The sequence below is a fragment of the Typopeltis vanoorti genome, chromosome 7 (assembly GCF_054136105.1).
Source record: "Typopeltis vanoorti isolate ZY-2024b chromosome 7, IOZ_Tvanoo_1.0, whole genome shotgun sequence".
NCBI classification, from domain to species: domain Eukaryota; kingdom Metazoa; phylum Arthropoda; class Arachnida; order Uropygi; family Thelyphonidae; genus Typopeltis; species Typopeltis vanoorti.
The window spans coordinates 57,502,490-57,529,737 of NC_143555.1; the positions used below are offsets into that span (position 1 = coordinate 57,502,490).

General features: G+C 35.5%; 1 protein-coding gene across 1 annotated transcript in view; it reads right to left on the bottom strand.

Annotated features, from left to right (window-relative positions):
• cutlet (chromosome transmission fidelity protein 18 homolog) overlaps positions 1 to 27,248 on the bottom strand; it is a 347,064-nt gene that overhangs the window by 170,551 nt on the left and 149,265 nt on the right. The window contains exons 11-12 of the mRNA XM_090395883.1: positions 17,328 to 17,443; positions 7,658 to 7,751 (exon numbers count right to left, since the gene is read on the bottom strand). Of these exons, the coding sequence (XP_090252009.1) occupies positions 7,658 to 7,751; positions 17,328 to 17,443 (210 nt within the window). The remainder of the gene's footprint in view (positions 1 to 7,657; positions 7,752 to 17,327; positions 17,444 to 27,248) is intronic.

Here is a 27,248-nt window from a genome sequence, read left to right on the forward strand (position 1 = left end):
TTTGAATATTAAGTGTAAAATTTCTCTCTTATGATAAACTGGATGGAATAGTTAGGTCAATTATATAATTTGACTTAACTATTCCATCAGGATGACCTTAAATAGTAGAGTGAACAAGGAAGTGGGGATTAAAATTTAATGTGATATTTAGTATGTAAGTAAATGCAATTTGGTAAGAAGGTATTAAATGGATGCAATTTGGATGAACAAACTTTGAAAAAAAGTTAAGGATTTCAGAAGTTTGGTGATATTGAATTTAAATTCAGGAATCATACTGGAGAATCTCTGTAGCTCAATGAGTATTGATAGTGTCCTTTGATGAAAAATTTGGGTTTGAATTCTATTTAGGATGTGAAAAATCTTTATACAAAGTTTTCAACTGAAAGTGAAGTAGATGATCTCATATGATAGTTGTTTCCCTCCTCACAGAAGCTCATCCCCCCCCACACACACACATACAAAACAGGCAAACAAACAGTAGATATAGCAGCCTATGTAAATGAGATTAACATTTACCTATGATTGCAATGAGGTTTATATGAACAAGTTGATAGAAGTTCCTTTGCTTTGTTGGACCCTACTTCATCTCAATCTATACTTTGGATCTGACTTGTTAGTCACTACGATGTTCTTAGACAAAATAGAAGGTTGCTAGTTGATTTCTAATTCAAATATAAAGAAAATTTATATTTAAAGACTGCGCCACTTTATATTTGAATTAGTTCAAGAATTGAAGATAAACCAACTCTCAATTACCCTTCCTTTATACGTTGTTATTATATATACTGGCCGAGAATATTTAACTTACTTAATTTACCCGCTTTGGTTCAAATATTTTATGAATGGTGCAGTAAAAGAGATTCAGGCAAAATACATCTTTTGATTAACAAAACAAACATTTAATTTTAGAATCTTATATTTTACACTTAAATTCAAATCAGTAATTAAGATATCACAAACATTTTAACTCCTCAGATAAATTCAATCATACAACTCATACAATGGTAAATCTGTTATCTCAATAATACAGTCTTCTCGCAGTTCCTTAAGTTCCAAATACGACAAAAATTGCAGTAATACCTCTTCACAAACAAACACTTTTATTTTTACACTTCAGCTAATTTCCGCAATAGTTACTGTTAGTATAAGGAAATTCTAGGATGAAACTCACACACTTCTCTGCAAAGGAATATTAATGGTTGGAATAATCTTACCGTCATCTACTTACATGTAAACACTTTTTATAACTGTAAACACTTAAACAGTATACGGCACTCATTAAATAAATCTTCTAAGCAATAACTGAATTAATCATCGGTCATAATACACATAAACAAACCTTCTTACATGAAGTACTACCGATCACTCATGAATTAAGGCAATACACAATAATTCCTTATCTTGAGGTTTTATATGCAGTTGTTCATTCCTCCAGCATTCAAATAATTCTTTAAGCACTATGATTCTAAACACAGCTAACTGTAAACTTCAATTTTACAGCCTCTACTATTCTCTAGTTACTTGATGCTTTATTTCAAGATTCTGTGTGTCCTTGACAGGTCGGCCCTGAAACTATATCTCAATTCAAGTATCGCTAGTCTAATTAATAGTCTCTCAGCTGTTTTCCGTAGCTATAATTGTTATTCTATAACTTATTAGCTAACTGCTTCTCGACTAGTAGACTTTATTAGCTGCTTGAGTGACTTGCCGACTTGCTATTATCACACTGTGATTCCCGAATGCCAATCCTCTCCTTTCTCTCTCTCTCTCTCTATATTTTCAGCATTCTTCCCTTTTTATATCCATTCTTCCCGCCTAAATTATTCTCGTGATTTCTTTTTAAAACTCTTTTCAATAAACCTTCTCCTCATGGGTTTTCCAAAACTCGCGCTCGCTTACTTACATGTATCTCCATGACAAACGAACAAAATATAATAAAATTGAGCTATTGCATAACATCAAACTTCTACAAATAGGAATAAATAGAGAATATTAACATTTCAATTACTGTGCAGTTAAATTATCAAATACAAGTTCTTATAATAATATAGCAATAAATAAAATAAACTTAATAATATTTAAATACAGTCTTATCACTATTAATACATATATCCTTGATTAAATAATTAAATATCAAATAAAGTTAAAGGTAGTTATATGAATATTAAATTATAAACAAGTGATTTACATTAAATAATTACAAGTTTAGCTTATGTGATGGAAGATCATGTTGGATTCTGAACCAAATAATAATTACTCTAATCTCTACATAATCAGAATCCAACACTATCACAGGCTACTGAACTAAAATGGAGTGGGCAGGTGAAAACCATCCTGGTAAAACATCTAAATTAGTAAACCTCAAAAAATCATTGCTTTACTTAAAAGAAGCTTCATCAGCAAGAGGAAAGAGTTATAATATAGTTTTTGGAGCTTCTTTATCACAAGGTGACAACTTACTCTTTAAGTGGAAAAAAAGTGGAAACTTATGTTTGAATTTTATCAACGATAGATGAACTTTATATGGGATTTTCAATTAAAATGAGTTAGTCTCATGTGGATGTAGTAGAGTTATTTCTCCTGAAATCTTGTATAATTTTCATTCTGAATAACATAAAATGGACAGAGAACACACTCAATTTATAGACATGACAGATATTAGGGAAAGCAGCAGAGGTAAGCTAGCTGCATTAAAATAATTTCCAAAGTGGGAAACTCAACCATTATACTTAGATGATAAAATAATCAGAAAGCTCACAAGTTTCTATTCAGGTCAATACTGAATTATAGCTGATAACTTTGTTCACCAAAATTTTTAATAGATGCCAAGAAATTTCAGAGAAGATTTCTAAAGGATGTACAAGAATTATGTGCAGGGATTTATCATAATAGTTATGAAAATCAGTTGGTCAGATGCAATATTATATTTAACTAAGAGAAAGCTTAACTACAAATTAACAGAGGGGTAAGTTAATATTAACTGATGTATAATGAATTTTTAAGTAGAACTGATGAACATGTCTGCATTATGTTTGTATGTATATAATAAACTTTCATTCAGTACAGCAAATTAACCAAATGTGTTCACCACAGCTGCATATATGGAATCAATATATTCTAAATGATTCTTCTAGTTGTTATACAAGTTCACTGTAATTATAGTTGTATGTGCATGCACCAGTGTTGAAATAAATATTAGGACAGCACTATATTTCAGGGAAATCTAAATTGCCCAATGGCTCTCCTTTGGCTCTGATAACAGTATCTACCATTATAGTTTGTGATAATAAATTAGATAGTAGCTTATATGTTATTCAATATGACCACCACTAGTACATATAATGTTACTGGTTCATACCTGATGTTTCACTTTATCCCAAAGGTTTTCTAATACCTACAGTATAGTGTACTGTCAAATGGAAAGATGCATAGGTCTATTCCATATAACTGCTACACTGCATTATCCAAAATACAATGCATACTAGTCAATATTAATCTTTCCAACGTTATAACTAAAGGTCCATCTAGGGAGAAAGAGCTGTAGACCTTTATCCTTCACAACCAAAATTCAGTTGGCATTATGTACTTGGGCATCCAACTCACCTCACATACTGCTCAAAAAACATCGTAATGCGATTTGTCACGGTGTATCATAGATGTCCAATGCTTTATGGCTCAATCTCAATGTTCTTTACACTAGTATGGACTGTCATATTTGATTGATTTTGATAGTAATTACAGCTGAAGTCCATACAAGAGTAAAGAACATTGTGACTGATTCACAAGATATGAAGCCATTATATTATTGTTTGATCCAGTTTAATGTGGTATTTTTGATCAAAATGGATCAACAATACTTTCCCCATTTTCTTCTCAAACAAACCTGCAGAAAAACAAGCACAAATAACCTCTCCTTTCTTTTATCCCAATTTTAACAGAATTGCATCCTCCACAGGACTCAATGTAAATCACTACTAACTATACCTGAACCAAATGTATCCAATCAGCTTAATTTTTCTATCCTATCATTCTCTTCTTCTCTAATAAGAAGCTATACATATTAGCAGCACTACTTCTACCATAAACCTGGACCTGGTAGTAAGACAACTGGAAACATGAAACTTAAATATAAGCTACAAATTGTTCCAAATATGGTTCATTATACAATACTGTTTTAGTATTTTGATTCCTATGGAACCTTGTAACATGTAAATTGCACATCTCCTGGTAGATTGGGGAGATCCCACCAAATATTGTACGGTGGTCTTTATGCATGGTAAAGGACCTATATACAAACAGGACAACAGAAGCCTACTGACTAGATGGCAGGGAAAGTCGCTCTTCCCTTGCCATCTCTGGTCGGGTATAATCTCTTCTTTCACTTACTTCGAGTAAGATTCCGTTATCTGTTCTAGATTACGAGAGTTCTTGTTTACTTCTGATTCCGATGCTCTTAGAGTATTCTAAGAGAATTGGATAGGACAGGTTAATTTCTGGATAGGTACAGCAATTTAGCTTAGGTTGGTGACATATCTAGTAGCAGATAACTTTGAAATCAAACCCTGGTGGTCACCCTCATCCAAACAGGTTGGGGTTCCACAACAGGCTGACTAATGTGGGTAAAAGTAATATACCTGAAATCTCAGAAAAAAATAAAATAATAGCAGATCTTCTTGGAGAAATTTTTAACCACATTGAAAAGAGATGAATCTGGATTTCTCAGGTGATACCATAGAATAAGTGGCAATAAACATTGGAACTCCAAAGGCAAAGGAATTCAAGCAGATACTTTTCTCCAGGAAAGTCAGTGGTCACATACACTATGTTTTGTGACAGATTCAGTATTTTGCTCACTTACTTGAGGCCTCACGTCAGTGAGCAAAAAATAAGATACAGCAATAAACAAGATTTTAATGTGAGACTAAAAAAATTGTGACAGTTTATTTGAAACAAAAGACAAAGTCTGCTCAACTCTGGAGTCATTCTGATTTATACTGCTACTGCTCAAATGTGCTAAATGCTTGAACAACTCAACTAGGAAGCCTTCCCCATACCTGCCCTATATAGCTCAAACTTGGACCCAGTTACTTTCATCATTTCCTACACCAGAAGAGATTTTTAGCAGCTTAACAATTGAACAGCAATGAAGGCGTGAAGATGATCCTGAAGGACTGGGTCAAAATACTGGTGGCAAACTACTTTGACAAGAGATACAACTTGTATCCCCCCTCATCTCCTGATATGACAAATGTCTCAATGCAGTGGGCAATTATATGGAGAAATAGCTGAGTATACATAAACTTGTGATAATAAAGTAATACTGAAAATGTTGTCATTCCATTGTGACAACTGTTTCGAATTTGGAAATGCCTTGTACATTAGGATTAGTACTGTGGGTTAAATGATCTGGGAAAAACCCAGCTCTAGAGACCAAACAGAACTTTTTCAAGCCACTTCAGATCTCTAATAAGAGAAGTTATGGCTTCATACTGGGCAATAAAATTCATTTACTAGTTAAGGGCCAATCCAAATCCACAGGAGGATCAGAACTCAAAGCCTATTGGTAAGAGAGTGAGCATGCTATCTACTTGGCCAAACAAGTTGACAATTCGCACTAATGAATAGCACAAATCCACCCTTTTATTTCTGATACATCTAGTATTAGTACACAAACATAATATTCCATGAGTACCTGTTTTTTATCTCACTTCAATTGGTCACCTTATGATATGCATTGTAGACACTACATGGTGGGGGGAAGGGGGGCTGAAAAGTTCTGATAAACCCCTAGAACAAAAATGATATTAAAGCAACTGATACAACCACAAGAAAGAACATATCTTAAAATTCTTTAACCCCCGTGTTTCATCAAATTGTAATAATTTGTTCTTTTTCTTTTAGGATATATATAAGGAGACATGTCAGAGGTTTTGAGGAAATTTAAAGACACAGAAATGTAGGCTGTCATCAAGTTTTTCTTGCTGCAAGAAAGTCTGCAACTGAGATTCACCAAACTTTGTGAGACATTAGGAGACTGTGCCCCCAAGCATATCAATAGTTGCTGCATGGGTGGTGGCCAAGTTTAAAACTGGGCATCCTGAGACAACAGATGCTCCCAGGTCAGGGAGACTTCCACGGCGATCACACCTGAAAACATCGATGCAGTGGATGCCCCGATCCTTGATGATAGATGAATACCAGAGAACAAGTTGTAGTCATTATCCATCAACATCTAGACATGCAGAAGCTCTAAGTGAAGTGGATCCTCAAAGGTTTGAATGCTGATCAAAAGAGAGAACAAGTGCTGTCATCTCAAGGGATTTTGAATCATTTTGAGAAATCAGGTGCAATTTTTTTTAGCTTGTATTGTGATTGCTGATGAAAGATGGCTTCATCACTATGATGCAGAGACCAAACAACAGCCAATGGAGTGGAGACACAAAGGTTCTCCATGGCCAAAGAAGTTCCAAATCCAAATGTCAATAGGGAAAGTTCTTGCCATTGTCTAATGGGATATGATTGCTGTAATAATGCCTCAAAAAAAAAAAAAGGGTGAAACTGTTACAGCAGCTGTTTATTCAACAGCTCTAAAGGAACTGAAGGGAATGCTGAAGGAAAAAACACTGCAGGAAACCGAGCAGAGGCAAGTTGCTTTTGCAGGACAACGCACCTGCTCACACTGTTCAAGAAACCCAACAGACAATACACAACTTGGAATTTCAATGTCTGCCTCACCCACCCTATTTGCCAGACCTGGCCCCATCTGACTATTTCCTATTCCCAAATTTAAAGAAACACTTAAAAGGAACAAAATTTACTATAGATGATGAAATCATATCTGCAGCTGAGGACGAGTTTGTGCAACAAGAGAAAGACTTTTTTTTCCTCAAATGATTGCAAATTATGCAGCATTGTAACAAGTGTATAACACTTCATGAGTAAGTTAAATGGTTCTACCTCAATTCCTTCATGGTGATTATCAAAACTTTTCAGGACATTCTCGTAGAGTCATTCTAAAATTTCCAATCATTTTCCCCCTCAATCTATACAAAATTTCTCCAGCTTCCATCCTGTCAATTCTTTCACTAATCAATACCATTTCCAAAATGCTTAAATCCCAAACCATTTAAATGCATACATTCAACTTTTTTTTTTTTTCATTTCCTTGCATGTACCACTTGCTAATGTTTTCTCCAGTCTAACGCTTCACATGATGGAACTCACTCTTCCTGAAATATTTGCATCTGTTACATGACTTTCTTCATTGCCACCTATTTCTCCTGCATTTCTTTATAAATTCACTACTTTCACTTCATCCAGCAGATGTTACTTTATATTACATATTTTTTTATATAAATTTATATAATTATATATTATAAGCAATATAACTTACATTATTTTATGTTGCTATAAAGTAACACTAGTTCATATAACTATAAATCTATATTACTGTTCTGTGATAAAGCCAAATATTTATAATTGTACAACTAGAGTAAAATCAACAGCATAGTCAAGAAAGAAAACATACTCAGAAATGAATTTTACAAAGAGGAAAGTCAAATGCCTTCCCTACCATCTTTGAAGTAAGTCATATTTCAGAAGTAATAAAATTCTTATATATAACAAAAGACATCACAAATTCCTGAAGAAAACTCACCTCCAGTAACCTAGCTGCTAATCTCGATGGCGCTGTAGGGGGAAAATTCAGTATAAGTGATATCTGACGAAGTGGCCTTAAAGCAGGTGCGTACCTGTTAAAATAACATGAGTTTTAAATTAAGTAATATACATGACTAAAGTTTAACAATACAGTAGAACTTGCTCATAACTGCATTGTTTTAACAGTGCAGTAATAATGAGAAAAATTAGCAAACTGATTATAAAATAAATAAATCCATGTATATTATCTTATTCATTTATCAATTTCATCATCAAATTCCTGCCATGTACCCTCAAGGGGTGTACAGGATATGATAGTACTGCATGAAAAATTTACATCATTACTAACTTCCTATCTACAATATTCCTCCAGATCAATCTGTTACTTGACAAGACTCCAACATTATCAGATCTTATATTCTTATATCGTCTAAGGCACTTTGTACAGTATCAATCCACCTATATCTTGATCTTACTCTGGGTCGTTTTCCTGCCAACCTGGCAGAGAATACTTGTTTTGCTAATCTTTACTCGCCCATTCTATTTAAGTGACCATGCCACCTGAGATTAGATCTGCTAGCACATTCCTGGATGCTGACAATATGAAGTTTTTTCCTAATATCCTTGTTTTTAATATGATATTGCCAATGATGCCATCTGTTCATGCCTCTGATCTTTCTCAGGACTCTCATATCTGCGGTCTCTAGTCTTTGGTCAAGTGTTTTACTTCTGACCCAGCTCTCAGATTCATAAGTTAAAACTGGTTTGAACACGGTCTTGTATATAGTTAATTTAGTGTTATGACTAATTTCTCTCTTATTCCATATGAATTTATTCAATTGACATCCTACTAGACCAGCTTTAATGATTCTGTTGTCTATTTCCACATTTAATTTACCATCTTCACTAATTGTGCCTAAGTAGGTGAAATGTTTTACTTGTTCCACAGCTTCTCCATTCACAATGCAGTTCACATTTTCCACGATTCTGCCTATTTTCATTGTTTTTGACTTTTTATTGCTGACCTTCATACCATATCTATTACAACAGTTATTCAATTTAGTCAGGGAATCTTGCAGACTTGTAGCAGATTTATTTAGAAGTATAACATCCTCCGCATACAGCAAAGAGCTGACGTTATCATCTCCAATTCTGATATCATGTTTAATACCACTTTATTTCATAATGTGATCCATATAGATAATGAATAACAGAAGGGTTGATGTACATCCTTGTCTCACACCAGATTTAACATTAAACCATCTTCCTCTAATTCCTTTAATTCTAACTGCTGACTTACAACTCAAATAAAGACTAAGTATTGCTTGATATAATGCCCCATTGACATCATATAACTGTAGCATATTGAATAGCTTCTCTCTTGGCACCTTGTCATATGCCTTTTCCAGATTGACAAAACTTAAATACAGATGTTTGTTATATTCCCATGCTTTCTCAACTATTTGTCGTAAAGTGAAGATCTGATCCCGACAGCTTCAATTTGGCCTGAATCCAGCTTGTTCTTCACCAAGCTTTTCTTCCACAATCCTTCTCAACCGTTTCTCAAGTATACTTGCATAAATCTTGCCAGGAACACTCATGTAGGGAAATACCGCTATAATTCTCACATTCAGTTTTATTTCCCTTTTTATATATGGTACTATGAGAGCTCTACTCCAATCATCGGGAATTCGTCCCTCTGTCCAGGTTTTCTGAAATATGCAGTGCAGCCACTGTAAGACGTTTATACCACCATACTTCAGCATTTCAGGTCGAATATCATCTACTCTTGCTGCCTTTCCACATTTCAAGCCTTTGATGGCTTTTTCTACTTCAAGTATGGATATGTATATTCTTGACTGTATGCTTGTTGAGTGTTTTTTACCAATGTGCTATCACTGCTTGTTTCATTTAGCAATTTTTCGTAGTAATTACTCCATACTTCAAGGATATCTTTTTCTCCCATTTCCATGTCACCTTTATCATCTCTAACTCCTTTTACAGCACTCTTTCCTCCATTTCTAAGCTTCTTCAACAACCTCCAGAATACCTCAGGATTTAAGAGGCCAAAATTCAGCCCTCAAGAGCAGGTGTTTTTAAAATAATGAAGTAATGGCAGCAGTTGGAAGAAGATGCTCCTATGGCCTTCTGTTGCTAGTATGCTTAACTGGTTAGCAAATCCATTCTCCAATCAACAGGCGGTAGATTTGAACCCCACTGTGGGCATGGATGCATAGTGAATGTCTTTATGTGGGAGATGAATTTCATCACCAAGTATTCAACAACTATCCTTTTTCTTGGAGGATTGAAGTAACTTAAAAGTTCTGCATCTGGTCTCAAGGTTTGGTTCTGAGTAGGGTTGCTGGGACTTTAACATTGATTTGATTTTAATGGTGCAAAGACATAAAATATTTTACTGTGCAGGTTATATAGTAAATATGTTGATTGGATTTTAACGGTATAGAAGCAAACATAGATTGATAAGAAAATAAATATTTATTGACTTAATTGCTAATATTTTGCTGGTATTCTATCCAGCATCTTCAGAGAACACAAACAGTTTGTTTCAGTAGCGAGACAACCGCAATCCGGTGTAACAGTGGGACTAGTATGAGCAATTGTAGCGCGCAACACAAAGACTAAATTAAGACTAAAGTTCTAATTAGGCGCTATCTAAGTTGGAGGGGCGAAACGAGAGAGAGAAAGCAAGTATTAATTTGGTCTTAGGATGACTGTCTCCCAAATCTTTGGTAGATTTATACAGCCATACTTGTTTGAGGTTTGGAGTATGTTTCAAGGCTTCTGTTCATTCCACAAACAACCTATCTGACTTGTAAAAGCTTCTGTGCAGCACTTTTGTTTTTTCAATTGATCCTGGGTGCGGGGGTATCCAAAGCATGGTCTGCTAGACCCTACTTGCCATAACGAAAGTGCCAGATATTATATTTTTTGTGTTCACTGAGGTGGACGTCCACAGTTCTTCCTGTCTGTCCATAGTAGGCTCGATGACATAAACAGGGCACTTCATAGACTCCTTGATGTGATAAAGGAGAGAATCTGTCCTTAGGTGAACGGATGAGAGTTGCCAATTTCACATAAGGTTTAAATACGGTGTGTAGTTGGTGTTTGTTAAGCACTCTAGATATCTTTTCAGATATGCCTTTAATGTATAGAATGGTGACAAATTTGTTGTCACCATTAATAAGGTAGACAGTGGAGGGGATTTTTTTTGGGAGGGGGGAATTTAGTATTTCATCTATCTTACGGGGATTACGAATATGTGACGTAAGTGAGAAAGTTCAGCAGTGGGAGCAATGTCATTGGAACAAATTGCTCTAGCTCTATGGGTTAGTTTTTTTAAGATACCATATTGTTCAAAAGGGTGATGGTGTGATTGTTTGTGTAAATATCTCACTGTCTGTGTGGGTTTTCTATAAACCGAGAATGATAAGGAACCTTCTGGAAGATGTGTGATTAGTGTGTCCAGGAAAGGCAGACATTCACTGGCTTCTAGTTCCATTGTAAAGTGGATTTTTGAGTGCTGGCTATTTAGGTGCACTAAAAATGTATTCAATGTGTCTGGGCTATGTGGCCAAATAGCAAACACATCATCAACATAGCGTAGCTAGAGACTATGTATGAGAGTGGCTGTATTGATAGCTAGCTTTTCCAGATGTTCTATGTAGAAGTTGACTAAGGGGAGATCCCAGAGCTGTCCCATCTAATTGTATATTTTCCCTTTCCATGTAAAATAACTTGCGTGTACTGTGAATTTAAATAGCTGAAATATATCAAGGGGAAATTGTGAATTTAGTAAATTAAGGGTTTCAGTTAATGGTACATTCGTGAATAGTGAGGTGACATCAAAACCCACCATTAAGTCTGAACTTTTAAGGTGTAGTTTTCTAAAATACTTTTTAGGTGGGTAGAATTTTTAACAAAACAGGGAGAATTGTTTGTGAAAGTGGCTAGTAGTTTGGCTAAATGTTCAGCAAGTTTATATGTAGGACTGTTTATACTATCCACAATAGGGCGTAAAGGTGTACCTTGTTTGTGAATTTTTGAAGTTCATGTATCTTGGGTGTTTTAACGTGGAAGGGCTTGAGTTTGTTGACTGTTTCTTTAGGCCAGGAAGTGATTTTGTTCAATAATTTGCACACCTTATTCTTTTGTGAATTGGTGGGATTCCAATCTATAATTTGATATGTTGACCGGTCTTGGAGAAGTGCGTGCATTTTGCTTTCATATTTTGTTGTATCCATCACCACAGTTGCATTTCCTTTGTGTGATTTTGTTATGGTAATGTGGTTATTATTGTGTAGCTCTTATAGAGCAATGATTTCTTTATGTGGGATATTATTTTTGGGAGGCTTAGAATGGACATGGATGTTGGCCACATCTAACCGAATATTATTGGCTATTGCTGGAGGCACGTTGTAAACATCGTGTTCAATGGAAGCCATTATTTTGACTTTTGGAATGTCTTTTGGAGTAACACAAAATTGTGTCCCTGACTTAACGCACTCGTGGCTTCTTTGGTTAAGGTTACCAATGATAAGTTCACAATGACGACGTCATCTTGGTGTAATTGCTACCGCTGCGTAGCAATGTGTTGTTGGAGAATTTCAGATTCTTCTGGTGCCAATTTTTTCACAGAAGACTACAACAAATCTGTCACCATCCTATACATTAAAGGCATATCTGAAAAGATATCTAGAGTGCTTAACAAACACCAACTACACACCGTATTTAAACCTTATGTGAAATTGGCAACTCTCATCCGTTCACCTAAGGACAGATTCTCTCCTTTATCATATCCAGGAGTCTATGAAGTGCCCTGTTCATGTCATCAAGCCTATTATGGACAGACAGGAAGAACTGTGGCCGTCCACCTCAGTGAACACAAAAAATATATCCGGCACTTTCGCTATGCAAGTCAGGTCTAGCAGACCATGCTTTGGATACCCCCCCCCCACACACAGGATCGATTGGAAAAAAACAAAAAGTGCTGCACAGAAGCTTTTACAAGTCAGAGAGGTTGTTCCTGGAATGAACAGAAGCCTTGAAACATACTCCAAACCTCAACAAGTATGGCTGTATAAATCTACCAAAGATTTGGGAAACAGTCATCCTAAGACCAAATGAATACTTGCTTTTTTTCTCGTTTTTTTTTTCCCCCAACTTAGATGGCACCTAATTAGTACTTTAGTCTTTGTTTTGCATGCTACAATTGCTCATGCTAGTCCCACTGTTACACTGGATTGCAGTTGTCTCGCTACTGTAACAAACTTGATTTGCGTGCTCTGAAGATGCTGGATAGAATATCAGTGAAATATTAGCAATTAAGTCAATAAATAGTTATTTTCTTATTAATCTGAGTTCACATCTATACCATTAAAATCCAATCAACATGTGCGAAGAACACATAAGCCTTTCAACACGGTTGAGAATCCTTCATGGAGACGATATCATACGCAAGGCACGACAATACGGTAAGTGGAAGGTAAAATTGGCACAGCAACTAAACAGGTTAGCCTTCTTAAAAAGGTGCCGATTCTTAAAAAGACACCAATTTAATACCAAAATGTGTAAAAATTAAGAACAAGTTTCACTCAGCCAAAGCCCAAAGTATTTATAAACGAGCTAGTTTTACACTATTGCGGGAACAGTTATACACTACTTTATAAATACGCAAGAAAATAACTATTTATTGAGAATTATCTAAAATAAATTCTTCCATTAATGCACTATATGATATACTATCTAACATTTTGAACCCAGAGCTATGGGATATTCTGGACAGCATCTCTGACTTTACAGCCAACAAAGAATTTGCCAAAGAGAAAAACCGGCACAAGAAGAAATTTGCAATCCTCCAACAATGCATTGCTATGAAGCGGCTGTAATTACACCAAGATGGTGTTGTTGTGAACTTATCGGTAACCTTAACCAAAGAAGCCACGAGTGCATTAAGTCGGGGACACAATTTTGTGTTACTCCTAAAGAAGTTCCAAAAGCCAAAATAATGGCTTCCGTGGAACGCGAGGTATACAATGTGACTCCAGCAATAGCCAATAATATTTGGTTAGACATGGCCAACATCCTAGTCCATTCTAAGCCTCCCAAAAATAATATCCCAGATAAAGAAATCATGGCTCCAAAAGAGCTACACAATAATAACCACATTACCATAACCAAGGTTCCTTATCACTTCTCCAAGACCGGTCAACATATCAAATTATAGATCGGGATCCCACCAACTCACAAAAGAATAAAGTGTGCAAATTATTGAACAAAGTCACTTCCTGGCCTAAAGAAACAGTCAACAAACTCAAGCCCTTCCACGTTAAAACACCCAAGATACATGAACTTCAAAAATTCACAAACAAGGTACACCTTTACGCCCTATCGTGGATAGTATAAACAGTCCTACATATAAACTTGCTGAACATTTAGCCAAACTACTAGCCACTTTCACAAACAATTCTCCCTGTTTTGTTAAAAATTCTACCCACTTAAAAAGTATTTTAGAAAACCACACCTTAAAAGTTCAGACTTAATGGTGAGTTTTGATATCACCTCACTATTCACGAATGTACCATTAACTTAAACCCTTAATTTACAAAATTCACAGTACACACAGGTTATTTTACATGGAAAGGGAAAATATACAATTAGATGAAACAGCTATGGGATTCCCCCCCCCATTAGTCAACTTCTACATAGAACATCTGGAAAAGCTAGCTATCAATACAGCCACTCTGATACCTAGTCTCTAGCTACACTATGTTGATGATGTGTTTGCTATTTGGCCACATAGCCCAGACACACTGAATACATTTTTAGTGCATCTAAATAGCCAGCACCCAAAAATTCACTTTACAATGGAACTAGAAGCCAGTGACTGTCTGCCCTTCCTAATCACACACCTTCCAGAAGGTTCCTTATCATTCTCGGTTTATAGAAAACCCACACAGACAGGGAGATATTTACACAAACAATCACACCATCACCCTTCTGAACAATATGGTATCTTAAAAACACTTACCCATAGAGCTAGAGCAATTTGTTCCAATAACATTGCTCTCACTGCTGAACTCTCTCACCTACATCACACCTTCCTGACCAATGTCTATAATCCCCCATAAGATAGGTGAAATTCTAAATGCTCCCCAAAAATCCCCTCCACTGTCTACCTTATTAATGGTGACAACAAATTTGTCACCATCCCATACATTAAAGGCACATCTGAAAAGATATCTAGAGTGCTTAACAAACACCAACTATGCACTGTATTTAAACCTTATGTGAAATTGGCAATGCTCATTTGTTCGCCTAAGGCCAGATTCTCTCCTTCATGGAGAGATATCCACCTCAGTGAACACAAAAAATATATCTGGCACTTTCGCTATGGCAATTCGGTTCTAGCAGACCATGCTTTGGATACTCCCGCAAACAGAATCAATTGAAAAAAACAAAAGTGCTGCACAGAAGCTTTTACTAGTCAGAGTGGTTGTTCCTGGAATGAACAGAAGCCTTGAAACATACTCCAAACCTCAAGTATGGCTGTATAAATCTACCAAAAATTTGGGAGACAGTCATCCTAAGACCAAATTAATACTTGTTTTTCTCTCCCCCCCCCCACACCTCCAATTTAGATGGTGCCTAATTAGGACTTTAGTCTTTGTGTTGCATGCTACAATTGCTCATATTAGTCCAACTTTCACCGGATTGCAATTGTCTCACTACTATAACAAACTTTGTTTGTGTGCTCTGAAGATGCTGGATAGAACACCCAGCGAAATATTAGCAATTAAGTCAATAAATAGTTATTTTCTTATCAATCTCTGTTCACATCTATATCGTTAAAATCCAATCAACATGTGCGATGAACACATAAGCCTTTCAACACATATGGTAAACAGTTAGTAGGGCAATCACAAACATCCATGCTTTTAGCAGGATTTGAACCTGCAGCCTCTTGGCTGGAGAGTGGATGTGCTAACCACTTGGCCAACCAGACTGGCATTTTGCTGTGACCAAACCCTTATGTTACCTATGGTACAAATACCAGCATACTATAGGTGCCTTTCATGGATAGAATTCATTAAAAATAAATAAACAAACAAAAATAAACTTACTTGCTATATTAAACAGCTGAAATACATAACCACAACACTATTCTAAAGAGACTTCACTATCATCTACTACAGATCTGCTGCCTATTAATACTGTGGGTGAGCTAATGGTTAGATAATTCAGGATTGCTCTAGAGACCAATGTTTTTTGAAGCTACTTTGGGCTTCTGATAAGTAGGGCATCACACTACTGATTAAAAACCATCTGCTAACTAAAGACAATCATAAACATCCATATCATAGTGGAATTTGAACTCAGCCTGTAGAATAAAAAGTAGAGTTACAGTATTCACTAAGTCAACTAGATCAGTGATACTCAGCAAATGCAACAAGTAAATGTAACATTTATGATACTAATTAAGCATCTGCAAGTTAGTGGGCACTAAATTAGTGACTGCTCCCACATAGCACTAATGTACTATAGGTTTTTCAACTTTTATATGTGAATGTGATATAAAAAAGAGCTTTAATCTTTTTTTTTTTTATGTTGCTTCCACCCATTGAAAGTTATTTGTAAACTTAGAGTACATTTTGTAAAGTGGACAGGCTATGGATTTTTTTTATCAATTTTTTTGTATTTTTAATTTTTTTTGCATAATCCAGAAACCCTGCTGTAGAGACCAAACATGGAACTTTTTCAAGTCACTTCAGGCCTCCAATAAGTGAGGTGGTCTCATACCAGGTGATGACATTCATCTTCCACCTTTTCTGGTGGAAGATGAATGAATTATTCATCTTCCCTTTCATGTTAGGCTCAGTTCCCTATCACAGCAAACTAAGGTTTTATATAAATCTAATTAATTAATGCTATGACAAAGTAGCTAATCCTATCTACATGGCATTATTCGTTGGCTGGTTCTGTCTATCTTGCAAGATGAAAAACGCAATCTGGGATATGAGAGGATGGAAAAATGCCATCTTGATATGAGACTGGCCAACTCACCTTTAAGTCTAGATGGGATTTGAACTGAAGCATAATAAATAAATACTAAAAATAAACCATTTCCTTGTGCAACTATGCCCAGCCTGGTTGACAAATGAATAGCATCTTTGCCATCCACGCAACAAGCTGCAAGTTCAAATGAAACTGTGGCATGGATGTTTGTGAATGTCATCATGTTAAGCCACTATCCTGCTTGTTTGAAGACTAAGTGACTTGAAAAAGTCCCATTCTTAGTTTCTAGAGTAAGGTTTCGAGATTATCTAACCCTCAGTCATACCATGGTCTGAAATGTACTATAGGCTTCCATCCTTTGGTGGATGGGACCATCATAAAAAAAATGTCTAGAAGAATCACCAGGAATATAAACAGATACCACCTTATGGTTGGAACATCAGTGATCAGTGGGATGAGGGGGAAATCAAACTTTACCATCATTTCATTTCAACTAGAATAACACAAATGTGTCACAGCTGATGCCAACCTATGAAGTTAATTTTAATTTCCCATTCAAGCAGGTAAAAAAAAAATCAGCCTTGCATATTCATGGGAAGAGGTTATTTATATAAGATTAAAAAGAAAAAACTTACTGATCATTGCAAATGCAGACAATGGGACGCAAAAGCAATGACTCTTTCTTTTTTCTTTGGTTTCCTTTAATCATGGGAATAGATTTTGCTAGAGTTACTAAAACATTTATAGCAGCCTAAAAAAAAAAAATTCAATATTTATACAGGCTATAAAAGCATATCTGATAAAAATATTTATATATGGGTAATTTCAGAAAATAAGTCAAGTTTTCAATCAACTATATCTCAGAAATTGCTAAGAGACATTAGAGTATTTGTGTTAAGCATAAGCTTATTAAATGCCTTTTCATACAGTCTTATTATGGGAGGAAAAATCCCACTGCCTCTGGCCATGTCTGCAAAAAAGGACAAAAATTCCTTTTATCAGATTCAGAACAATTTTGATTACAGCATCTTTTCAAAGCAAGTGACAAAACCACTCAATGCAGAAGTATCCGTCAATGATAAGGTTCACATATTACAAGTGTCCCGAGAGATACAGCAAACTATGTATTATCTGATCCTCAATTAACTGATAACCTCATAAAACTAAATTACTAATTTCGGAGCCACCTAGTTCCGTGTTTTGCTACAGTACCCCTAATATCAGTTGTGATTTGTTTTTGTGTATATAGGCTGTTTCAGTAAAAATTGATTAAAAAAAAAAATGGAGTTTCAGTTAATATGATTTGTTTTTAATTTCCATCCCTAGATCATAAGTGTTCCTATTAAACCATATTGCATATCAAAGACTGATGTATAATATTTTTTTTTTTTATTTAGTTGTGCTTTTGATGTTAAATGTAATATTATTATTCTGTTTTTTTGGTATAGTAGTTTTGATTTAAAAATAAAATTTGCCAATGTTCCATTTTCAAAGATGCTACTTTATAATGCTTGTCTTAAAAAAATGTCTTTGCAAAATAACCAGTGACATGACTTATGTCCAGTGAAAATATGTTTATGCCTTTTATTATGCCAACCATAAGAGATATGTGTATTTAAAAGACTGAAAAATAAGCTTCTGTCAAGATTTAGTTTTTGTGTGCTGTTCACTTTTATTTATTTTTAAGATTTTGATATGAATTTAAACCTCTCATGACATTAAAAAATTGACAATGAAGGCACTTGTGTGTAGCTATAAAAAGTATGCAAAAGAAAATTAATACGTATCTATGTAATAATCCTAAATGGAATCACTGATGTTGAGAATTCTCGAAATCATTTTTGTACCAAACAAATTTAATTTGAGAATTAAATTTGAAATTAACCTTGTTGAACTTTCCAATCTGAGTTCCCACACCATCTATTTTCTAAATGTAAGTATCCCTTCACTTTCGAAGCATTATTTCCATGCCTTTATTTATTTACCAAAAAAAGATTGCAAAAACACATTCAGATAGAATGAATATATTCTTGCATACATGGGAAAAAAAGAATTTAAAAAATTAACACATTTAAGCACAACTTTCATAAAAAAGCAAGAGATAAAACTTCATTTTGAGCAGTTAATATTTTGATATGGTAGGTAAATTTTATTCTATTGTGAGATAACAAATACAGGCATACCCCATTCATACCACAGGTTAGATACTAGACCACTGTCATATAGTGAATTTCATCACATAGTGAACATTCTTAACAGTTTTTGTATCATTAGGCTGTTATTTCTTTGCATCATGTAAACCACTATCCGAACAATGAGGACGCTACCAGATGTTAAACCTGCAAAACTTATCAATTATTTTAGTATTTGTTTTTATGAACATTAACAGCCCAGTTTCATTATTATATCAATGTATCAAAAATGAGAATAGAGTGACTGATGCAGAGGACACAGTGAAATTGTTCAATGAACACTTTATTGGTGTATTTCATCCTGGAGGAGTAAATTTTAATACTAGAGGGATAGAGCAGGTTCAAGTTTTAGAGGTGCAGGAGGAGAGTGTGTTTCAAATACTGAGTACTCTGGATGTCAGTAAAACTGTGGGATTGGATGGTATTTCACCACAAGTTTTGAGAGAATATGCTAAAGAACTGACAGCTCCTTTGACATGGCTTTTCAATGAAAGTCTGGCTATGGGAAAGTTGCCAAGAGAATGGAAGGAAGGTAAGATAGTGCTATTGCATAAGGGCAGTAGCAGACCGAAAGTGTCTAATTATAGGCCAGTTTGTGTGTCATCAGTAGTTGTTAAGATCTTGGAGAAATTAGTTAGGGACTGCATACAACATTGAGCAGATGAGGGTAATGCTATCTGTGAGAGTCAACATGGATTTGTTAAGGGGCACTCTTGTTTTAGTAATATACTAGCCTTTTATAATAAAGTTACAAGAGCAGTAGATGAGGGAAAGGCATATACGGCCATTTTCTTGGATTTAGCAAAGGCATTTAACAGGGTGCCACATGATAAGCTGATATTTAAGTTGCGGCACATGGGTTTGGATGTCAGGTTGGTAAACTGGATTCAGAATTGGCTGTCCGATAGGTATCAGAGTTGTGTATGGTGAGGAAATTGCAAGGAGGCAGAAGTTACAAGTGGGGTCCCAGAGAGCTCAATACTGGGACCTATATTGTTTAACCTTTATATCAATGACATTGTCAGTGGATTGCAGGGGAATATTCAGTTGTTTGCAGATGATGTGAAGCTGGGAAGGGTTATTAGTAATAGTGCAGATGTGGTAGTCCTGTAAGAGGATTTGAATAAGCTAGACAGATGGGCAAATGAATGGGGGTATTGGCTTAAAGCAGCAAAATGTAAGGTCTTGGGGTTTGGGACACATCAATGGGAAGCTGCATACTCTATTGGAGGAGCTATACTGGAGGAAGTAGGAGAAACAAGAGATCTGGGGTTGATGATTGATAGAAACCTGAAATTCAGGGGACATCTTGCGAAGTTGGTAAAGGTAACACAGAGGATTGCTGCAATAATGAGAAGGATGCTGACCTACAGAGATAAAAGAGTTATCATTCCATTGTATAAGACCCTGATCAGACCACACTTAGACTATTGTTCTCAGATTTGGTCCCCAGGATTTGAAGGGAATAAATTAAATGTGGAACGGGTACAAAGGCGGATAACAAAGACAGTTTCAGGACTGTGCAATGTTAGTTATGAGGATTGGCTGAGGGAATGTGGACTGCAGAGTTTGGTGAATAGGAGGAGGAGAGATGATATGATTGAGACTGTTAAACTGTTGAGAGGTGGTTACAGGGTTGACATTGGGGAGATCATTCATATGGTTGAACAGCAGGAAGGAGTGATGACATGGGGCCATCCCTGAAAGTTATGCAAGGAAACTGTGAGCAAGAGGGTGAGGAGTGGTTTCTTTGAATGGAGGATGGTTTAACCGTGAAATGCATTGCCTGATGGAGTGGTGAGAGGGAGAATGGTCAATGATTTTAAGGAGTGGTATGATAGACTTTGTGTTTCTTAGGAGGAACTCCCATGATGAGTCTTGATAGACTTTGTGTTTCCTAGGAAGGACCTCCCACAATGAGTCTTTTGACTCATTGGAGGCCTAAATAATAATAATATTGTTCTTTTACATACCCTCAGTTCAATCTTTAAGATGTGCAAATTTCATATTGTAATACAGTTTGATATTATAATACAGTTGATATTGTAATGATATTTCCTAATATCATTACTAACTTCCTATTTACAATTTTCCTCCAAATCAGTCTGTTACTTGTCAAGACTCCAACATTATCAGATCTTATATTTCTATCATCTAAGGCACTTTGTACAGTATCAATCCAGCTATATCTTGGTCTTACTCTGGGTCGTTTACCTGCCGTCCTGGCAGAGAACACATCTTTTGCTAAACTTTCCTCACTCATTCTGTTCAAGTGACCATACCACCTGCGATTAGCTCTGCCAACGAATTCCTGATTGCTGACAATGTCAAGGATATTGTCAGCATCCAGGCAATACATATTATGGCAATATCATATTATAATGAGGATATTAGGATATTTCCTAATATTCTCATTATAATATGATATTGCCAATGATGCCATCTGTTCATGACTCTAATCTTTCTCAGGACTCTCACATCTGCGGTCTCTAGTCTTTGGTCAAGTGTTTTACTTCTGACTTAGCTCTCAGATCCAAAAGTTAAAACTGGCTTGAACACTTTGAATACAGCTAATTTAGTGTTCCAACTAATTTCTCTCTTATTCCATATGAACTTATTCAAGTTGACTTCCTACCATACCAGCTTTGTTGATTCTGTTGTCTATTTCCATATTTAATTCACCATCTTCACTAAAAATCGTGCCTAAGTAGATGAAATGTTTTACTTGCTCTAACGGTTCTCCGTTCACAATGCAGTTAACATTTTCAATGATTCTGCCTATATTCATTGTCTGTGTCTTTTTATTTATGAACTTAATACCATATCTATTAGAACAGTTATTCAAAAATTTAGTCAGAGAATCTTGCAGACTTGTAGCGGATTTATTTAGAAGTATAACACCGTCTGCATAAAGCAAAGAGCTGGCATTAACCTCTCCAATTTTGATATCATGCTTAATACCACTTTACTTCAAAATGTGCTCCATATAGATAATGAATAACAGAGGGGATGATGTACATCCTTATCTCACACCAGATTTAACATTAAACCATCTTCCTTTAATTCTAACTGCTGACTTACAACGCAAATAAAGACTAAGAATTGCTTTATATAATGCCCCATTGACACCATATAACTGTAGCGTATTGAATACTTTCTCACTTGGCTCCTTGTCATATGCCTTTTGCAGATCAACAAAACTTAAATACAGATCTTTGTTATATTCCCATGATTTCTCGACTATTTGTCATAAAGTGAAGATTTCATCCTGACAGCGTCAATTTGGCTGAATCTAGCTTGTTCTTCACCAAGATTTTTTTCCACAATTCTTCTCAACAGTTTCTCAAGTATACTTGCATAAATATTACCAGGAACACTCAATAGGGAAATACCTCTGTAATTCTCACACTCAGTTTTATTTCCCTTTTTATATATAGGTACTATGAGAGCTCTGCTCCAATCATTGGGAATTCATCCCTCTGTCCAGGCCTTCTGAACTATGCAGTGCAGCCACTGCAAGACTTTTATACCACAATACTTCAGCATTTCTGGTTATATTCACATTTGAATCCTTTGATGACTTTTTCTACTTCAAGTATGGATATGTATTCCTGATTGTATGCCTGTTGAATGTTTTTTACCACTGTGCCATCACTGATTGTTTCATTTAGCAATTTTTTGAAGTAATTACTCCATACTTCAAGGATATCTTTTTTTCCTGTTTTCATGTCACCTTTATCATCTCTAACTCCTTTTACAGCACTCTTTCCTCCATTTCTAAGCTTCTTCAACAACCTCCAGAATATCTTACCACCTTCTTGATATTTATTTTCTATGTTCTTGCCAAAGTTCTCCCATGACTTTTGTTTATCTAGTTTTACACACTGTTTCGCTTTCTTACATTTGTCTCTGTATTCTCTAAGAGCAAAAGCTGAATTATTTGCCAGGAACTTTTCATATGATTTCTTCTTTTTCTTACTGCCTCTTTAACTTCCTATGCCCACCATGGAATCCTGATTTTTCTATCCTTGCAGACAACCTCACCACATGCCTCTCTGGCTGAATCAATCAGGGTTTTCTTCAAGACTTGCCACTGAATCTCCAAGGTTTGGTTCCTGTTCTCAAACTCTGTCATTTTTTCTTCAATAATCTTTGTGTATTTTAGTCTATAGTTCACATCTGAGAGCTGCTCAACTTTTATTTGCTTTAAAACTTTCTTATATGTCATTCTTTTCAATATGAAATTCAATTTATCCTGCTCAAGACTAAATAGTGATCACTTCCAATTTCAAATCCTCTGTACACTCTGGTGTCCTGCACCAGGGAGAAAAGATCACTATCAACAATAACATAGTCAATGAGACTTTTCTTATTCCTTGCCTCTTCTCACCATGTGAATTTGTGCACATTTTTATGTTGGAACATGGTGTTAGTAATAACCAGTCCATGTCCTGAGCAGAAATCCAACAGATATTTGCCATTATTATTAGCTTTGCTCTTTTCCCAAAATATTTTTGTATGTCTGACAATCATTTCCTACTCTGCTATTTAGATCCCCAACAAGAACCAACTTTTCCTTTTTCATTGTGTCAGTTGCTTTCTTTAAAGCCTCAAAAAATTCCTCCACTTCTACCTTATTAGAACCTTCTGTGGGACTATAGGCACGAATAAGTCTCATTGTCCAGTTCCCCATTTTCATATTTGCCCACATCACTCTACTTGAGACCGCCAGCCATTAAAGAAGATTAGCCACGTATTCAGTGTTGAATACAATGGCTACTCCTTAAGATAAGAACTACAAGAATTATTTGTTAGATTGGATAGTTTATTTTTGTGAATTTTCTTTAACACTGCACTCTACCTATGGTGTTCTGGTTGGGACTTTTCATCAATTTGTTATAGTTGGTGAGTTAGCAATAGCAGTGTTTGCTATAGTGAGAGCTAACTGCATGATATTTGCAGAAGTAAAAACATTCTTTAAGTTGGACAAATATCATGGAATGCAAAGACCAGACAGCCAATTGTATAAAAATATTAACATTTATTTAACTTATATTTATTTTATTTAACTAAAACATTGAATTATTTAAAACTTACTGATTGCAAAGTATTAAATACACAACTGAACTGAGATTTAATTTGAACAGGCTACTATTACAATATTCATTCTCTTATGGTATGTATTTTCAAGATCTATCACAATTCTCCTTACTAAAGTGATGAGCCAGTTTACTTTGTATTAATGACTACAACAAAAAACATTTGATACCAAATAGCATTCAAATTTGATGACAAACCTGAAGGGGAAAAAAAAAAAAAAAAGAGAATATTCTAAATACTAATATTGGTTAATGGTTTGGTCATGTTCTAGTAGCTAGAAATATTCAAGAATCCTATGTCTCACTGCATTACCACCACCATAGCTATTCATATTAATTCATGTTTTTGGCTTTGAATAAATTTTATTCACAGTATAATGCATACATGTTTTTTCTATTCTTGAATATCCTAAAATGTTACATTAACAGCTATTAACTTTCAATGTTTCCTATGAATAGCAGTATCACAAGATATATGACAATTTTCTAAATTTTAAACATTGTGCTACCAAAAGCATGATTTGTCTGAAACCCAAGTCAGTCTTGATATACTTTATTTTGATGAGATCTTGTATGATCATTTCTTCAAGTGAAAAAACTCCACATTCTCTATGTTTCTTAACAAAAGATGATAATCTGTTGGCAAGATGTGTGGAGAATATGGTGGGATAGAAATTCTCAATCAAGGCTGTGGAGCTTGTCCCTAGTCACTTGCACCATGTGAAACTTTTTTGCATTGTCCTGAAAGAATGCCTTTGTGGATAACCAGGGCAAGCTGTTCTTTGGAGCAGTGTATTAGGAGCCTACTGCAGTTGTGCCAAGTAAATGTCTCCTGTGATCATTTGTCCATGCAGATTGTCTCTTATGATTGCCTAGACTGGCTCCTACCAAAAGATAGCAGCCAGCCTGGTTGACCAAATAGAATAGTATGTCAACAACAGATCATGAAGTCAAATCCCATAGTGGACATGGGATTTAAGTAGTAGATAAATAAATGGATTTCAATGTCCAGTGGGAAAGGCATGTAAAAAGTCACTTCATGTTTGATCTCTAGAGCAGAATTTCTAAATAATTTAATTTTTAGTCCACCCACAGTGTTAATATAAATTTACAATCTTCGTGAGTGGGATTAAAAATTGCTACATTCGCCAACATCAAACTCCTAATTTTTTTAGAGAAGTGAAAAAAAAAAAAGCATTTCACTCCAGTTCCAAAATTTTCAGATGTATGCTGCACAACTATCTAGCAACAAGAAAAGATGATAGTCTGATAGCGAGATGTCTGGAAAATGTGGCAGAATACATTTCTCAAATCATGCTGTCAAAGAGGAGCAACCTTTTTTGGATAACTCAAGAAGACTGCAAGTTGCCCACTGACTACAACTGAGTATTCTCTGATTGTTTGGACAGAGGTTAGCAGCTAGTATATTGGGTTGAGCAAAACAGTCCTTCTACTCTTCAACTAACTGGATTTGAATCCCATTGCAGGCATGTATGTTTGTGAATGTTGTCAGGTGGAAAATTTTACTGCCTAGTAGGAAACCATGATCCTACTTGTCATGGTGCTGAAGTGGCATGAAAATATTCTGTGCTTGGTTTCTGGATTATCTAACCCCTAACCTATCACAATACTAATGCATGATAGGTTTACAATTTTTGTGGATGATTCAAATAAAAAAATAAAATAAAAATAAAAAAACATATTTTCCAACAACCAATAATGTGACAAAAAATGTTCATGCTTTTTTCAGGAAAAATTAATTAATTCATCCACAAAAAAAAAAACATTTTATACAAAAAAATAGATACCTTAACAACCAATAGATTTTCACAATGACATGTGTTAGATCTTGAATAAGGACCTTTTCGTCAAAAGGATCATTCATTCATTCAAGATTTAACAAGAATACAATAATAACCAAGAAATACTTGTACTGTTATTAAAGAAACAAATTGTTAATAGACAACATAATTGAATTACCTTAAAATGAAGTACAAAAAAAAGGGAGGAATTTATCTGTCTAGATAGAAATATTGTTGTTTGAAAACACTAGTAAGAGAAAAATACTCTATGTAAAATGTATGTCAATGCAAACAAAAGGCCAAAGGTTGCATGTGAGTTACCCACAATAAGCGTAACGCCCGAAGCGAAGGCATTCGTGGAAAGCGAATTGAAAACTCGTGTTCCCAGAAAAGAGCGCTCTTGAGAAGAAGAGTTGTGACTAAACAACTTAAGGACCAATAGGAAGGCGCCGTGAGAAAACTTCTGCAATGAAAAAGAGGGCGCAACAAGGGATAATAAATGTGGGTTCGAGCGGGTTTCAGCCCCGGTGTTTCTGTTCCTGTTTTCTTTCTGACCAGCAGAAGGGAATTCTACGACTTTGGACGGCAAGTTTCTCCCTGTTGCTGACTGGTGAGTATTGGGCGAGCTGGACGCAAGATGACGGCATCCACTGACTCAGGCCATCGGTAGACGTGCTACTGGAATGAGACAACGGAAAGTTCCTCCAGGGAGATGGGCAGTCTGGCAATAGTGACCAGCGTTTGCCCAGCAGAGTGCAGAAAATGGTTGTACGAGATGAGTGAAGTAACCTCCACGTCGACACAACCCACTGAAGCAGTAAAATATCTAACAGTAAAGGACGGACAAAGGGGGACGTGGTAACCTCATGCGGCAGTGGTAATGTACAGAATTCTCTTATTTTATTAACAATTAGCATTAGAGGAAAAGTGTGAATCAATTTCTAGTTGGAAGAAAATGGACAACTGCCAAGAGAACCTTTTGAATGACTTATATGCATTGTAACTTGTTAGCTCCATTGGACTGGTAATCAGAGGACTTAAGTTCTTGTGTGAGACCTAATTAATGTGGTTGGGTCTGTGTTTGCTTTTGAAGTTAAAATTGTAAACTTGTATTTTCCCATGCAAGGTGTGTTTTAATTGACCAGAGGATATGAGTTATATGTTCATTAACTAGAGTGTTCATTTATGATCGTCAGTTGATTTAGTATAGGTATCGTGATAAGCTTTTGATATGTTTACACCTAATTGTAAACTCATTAGATCTTTAATAAACATGTTTTACTATGTAAACCTGAGTTTTGCTTGAGCATGAGACTAATTTACCACTCATAAAAGTTTGAACCTATGCATAAGGGGAAGGTATAGAATAATTAGAAAGGATAGGGCCATGACTGCAAACTAAGATCTCTACAGACGTTATACATAGTTAACGAATTTAAGTAGCTGTTAGAACTCTGGGAAAG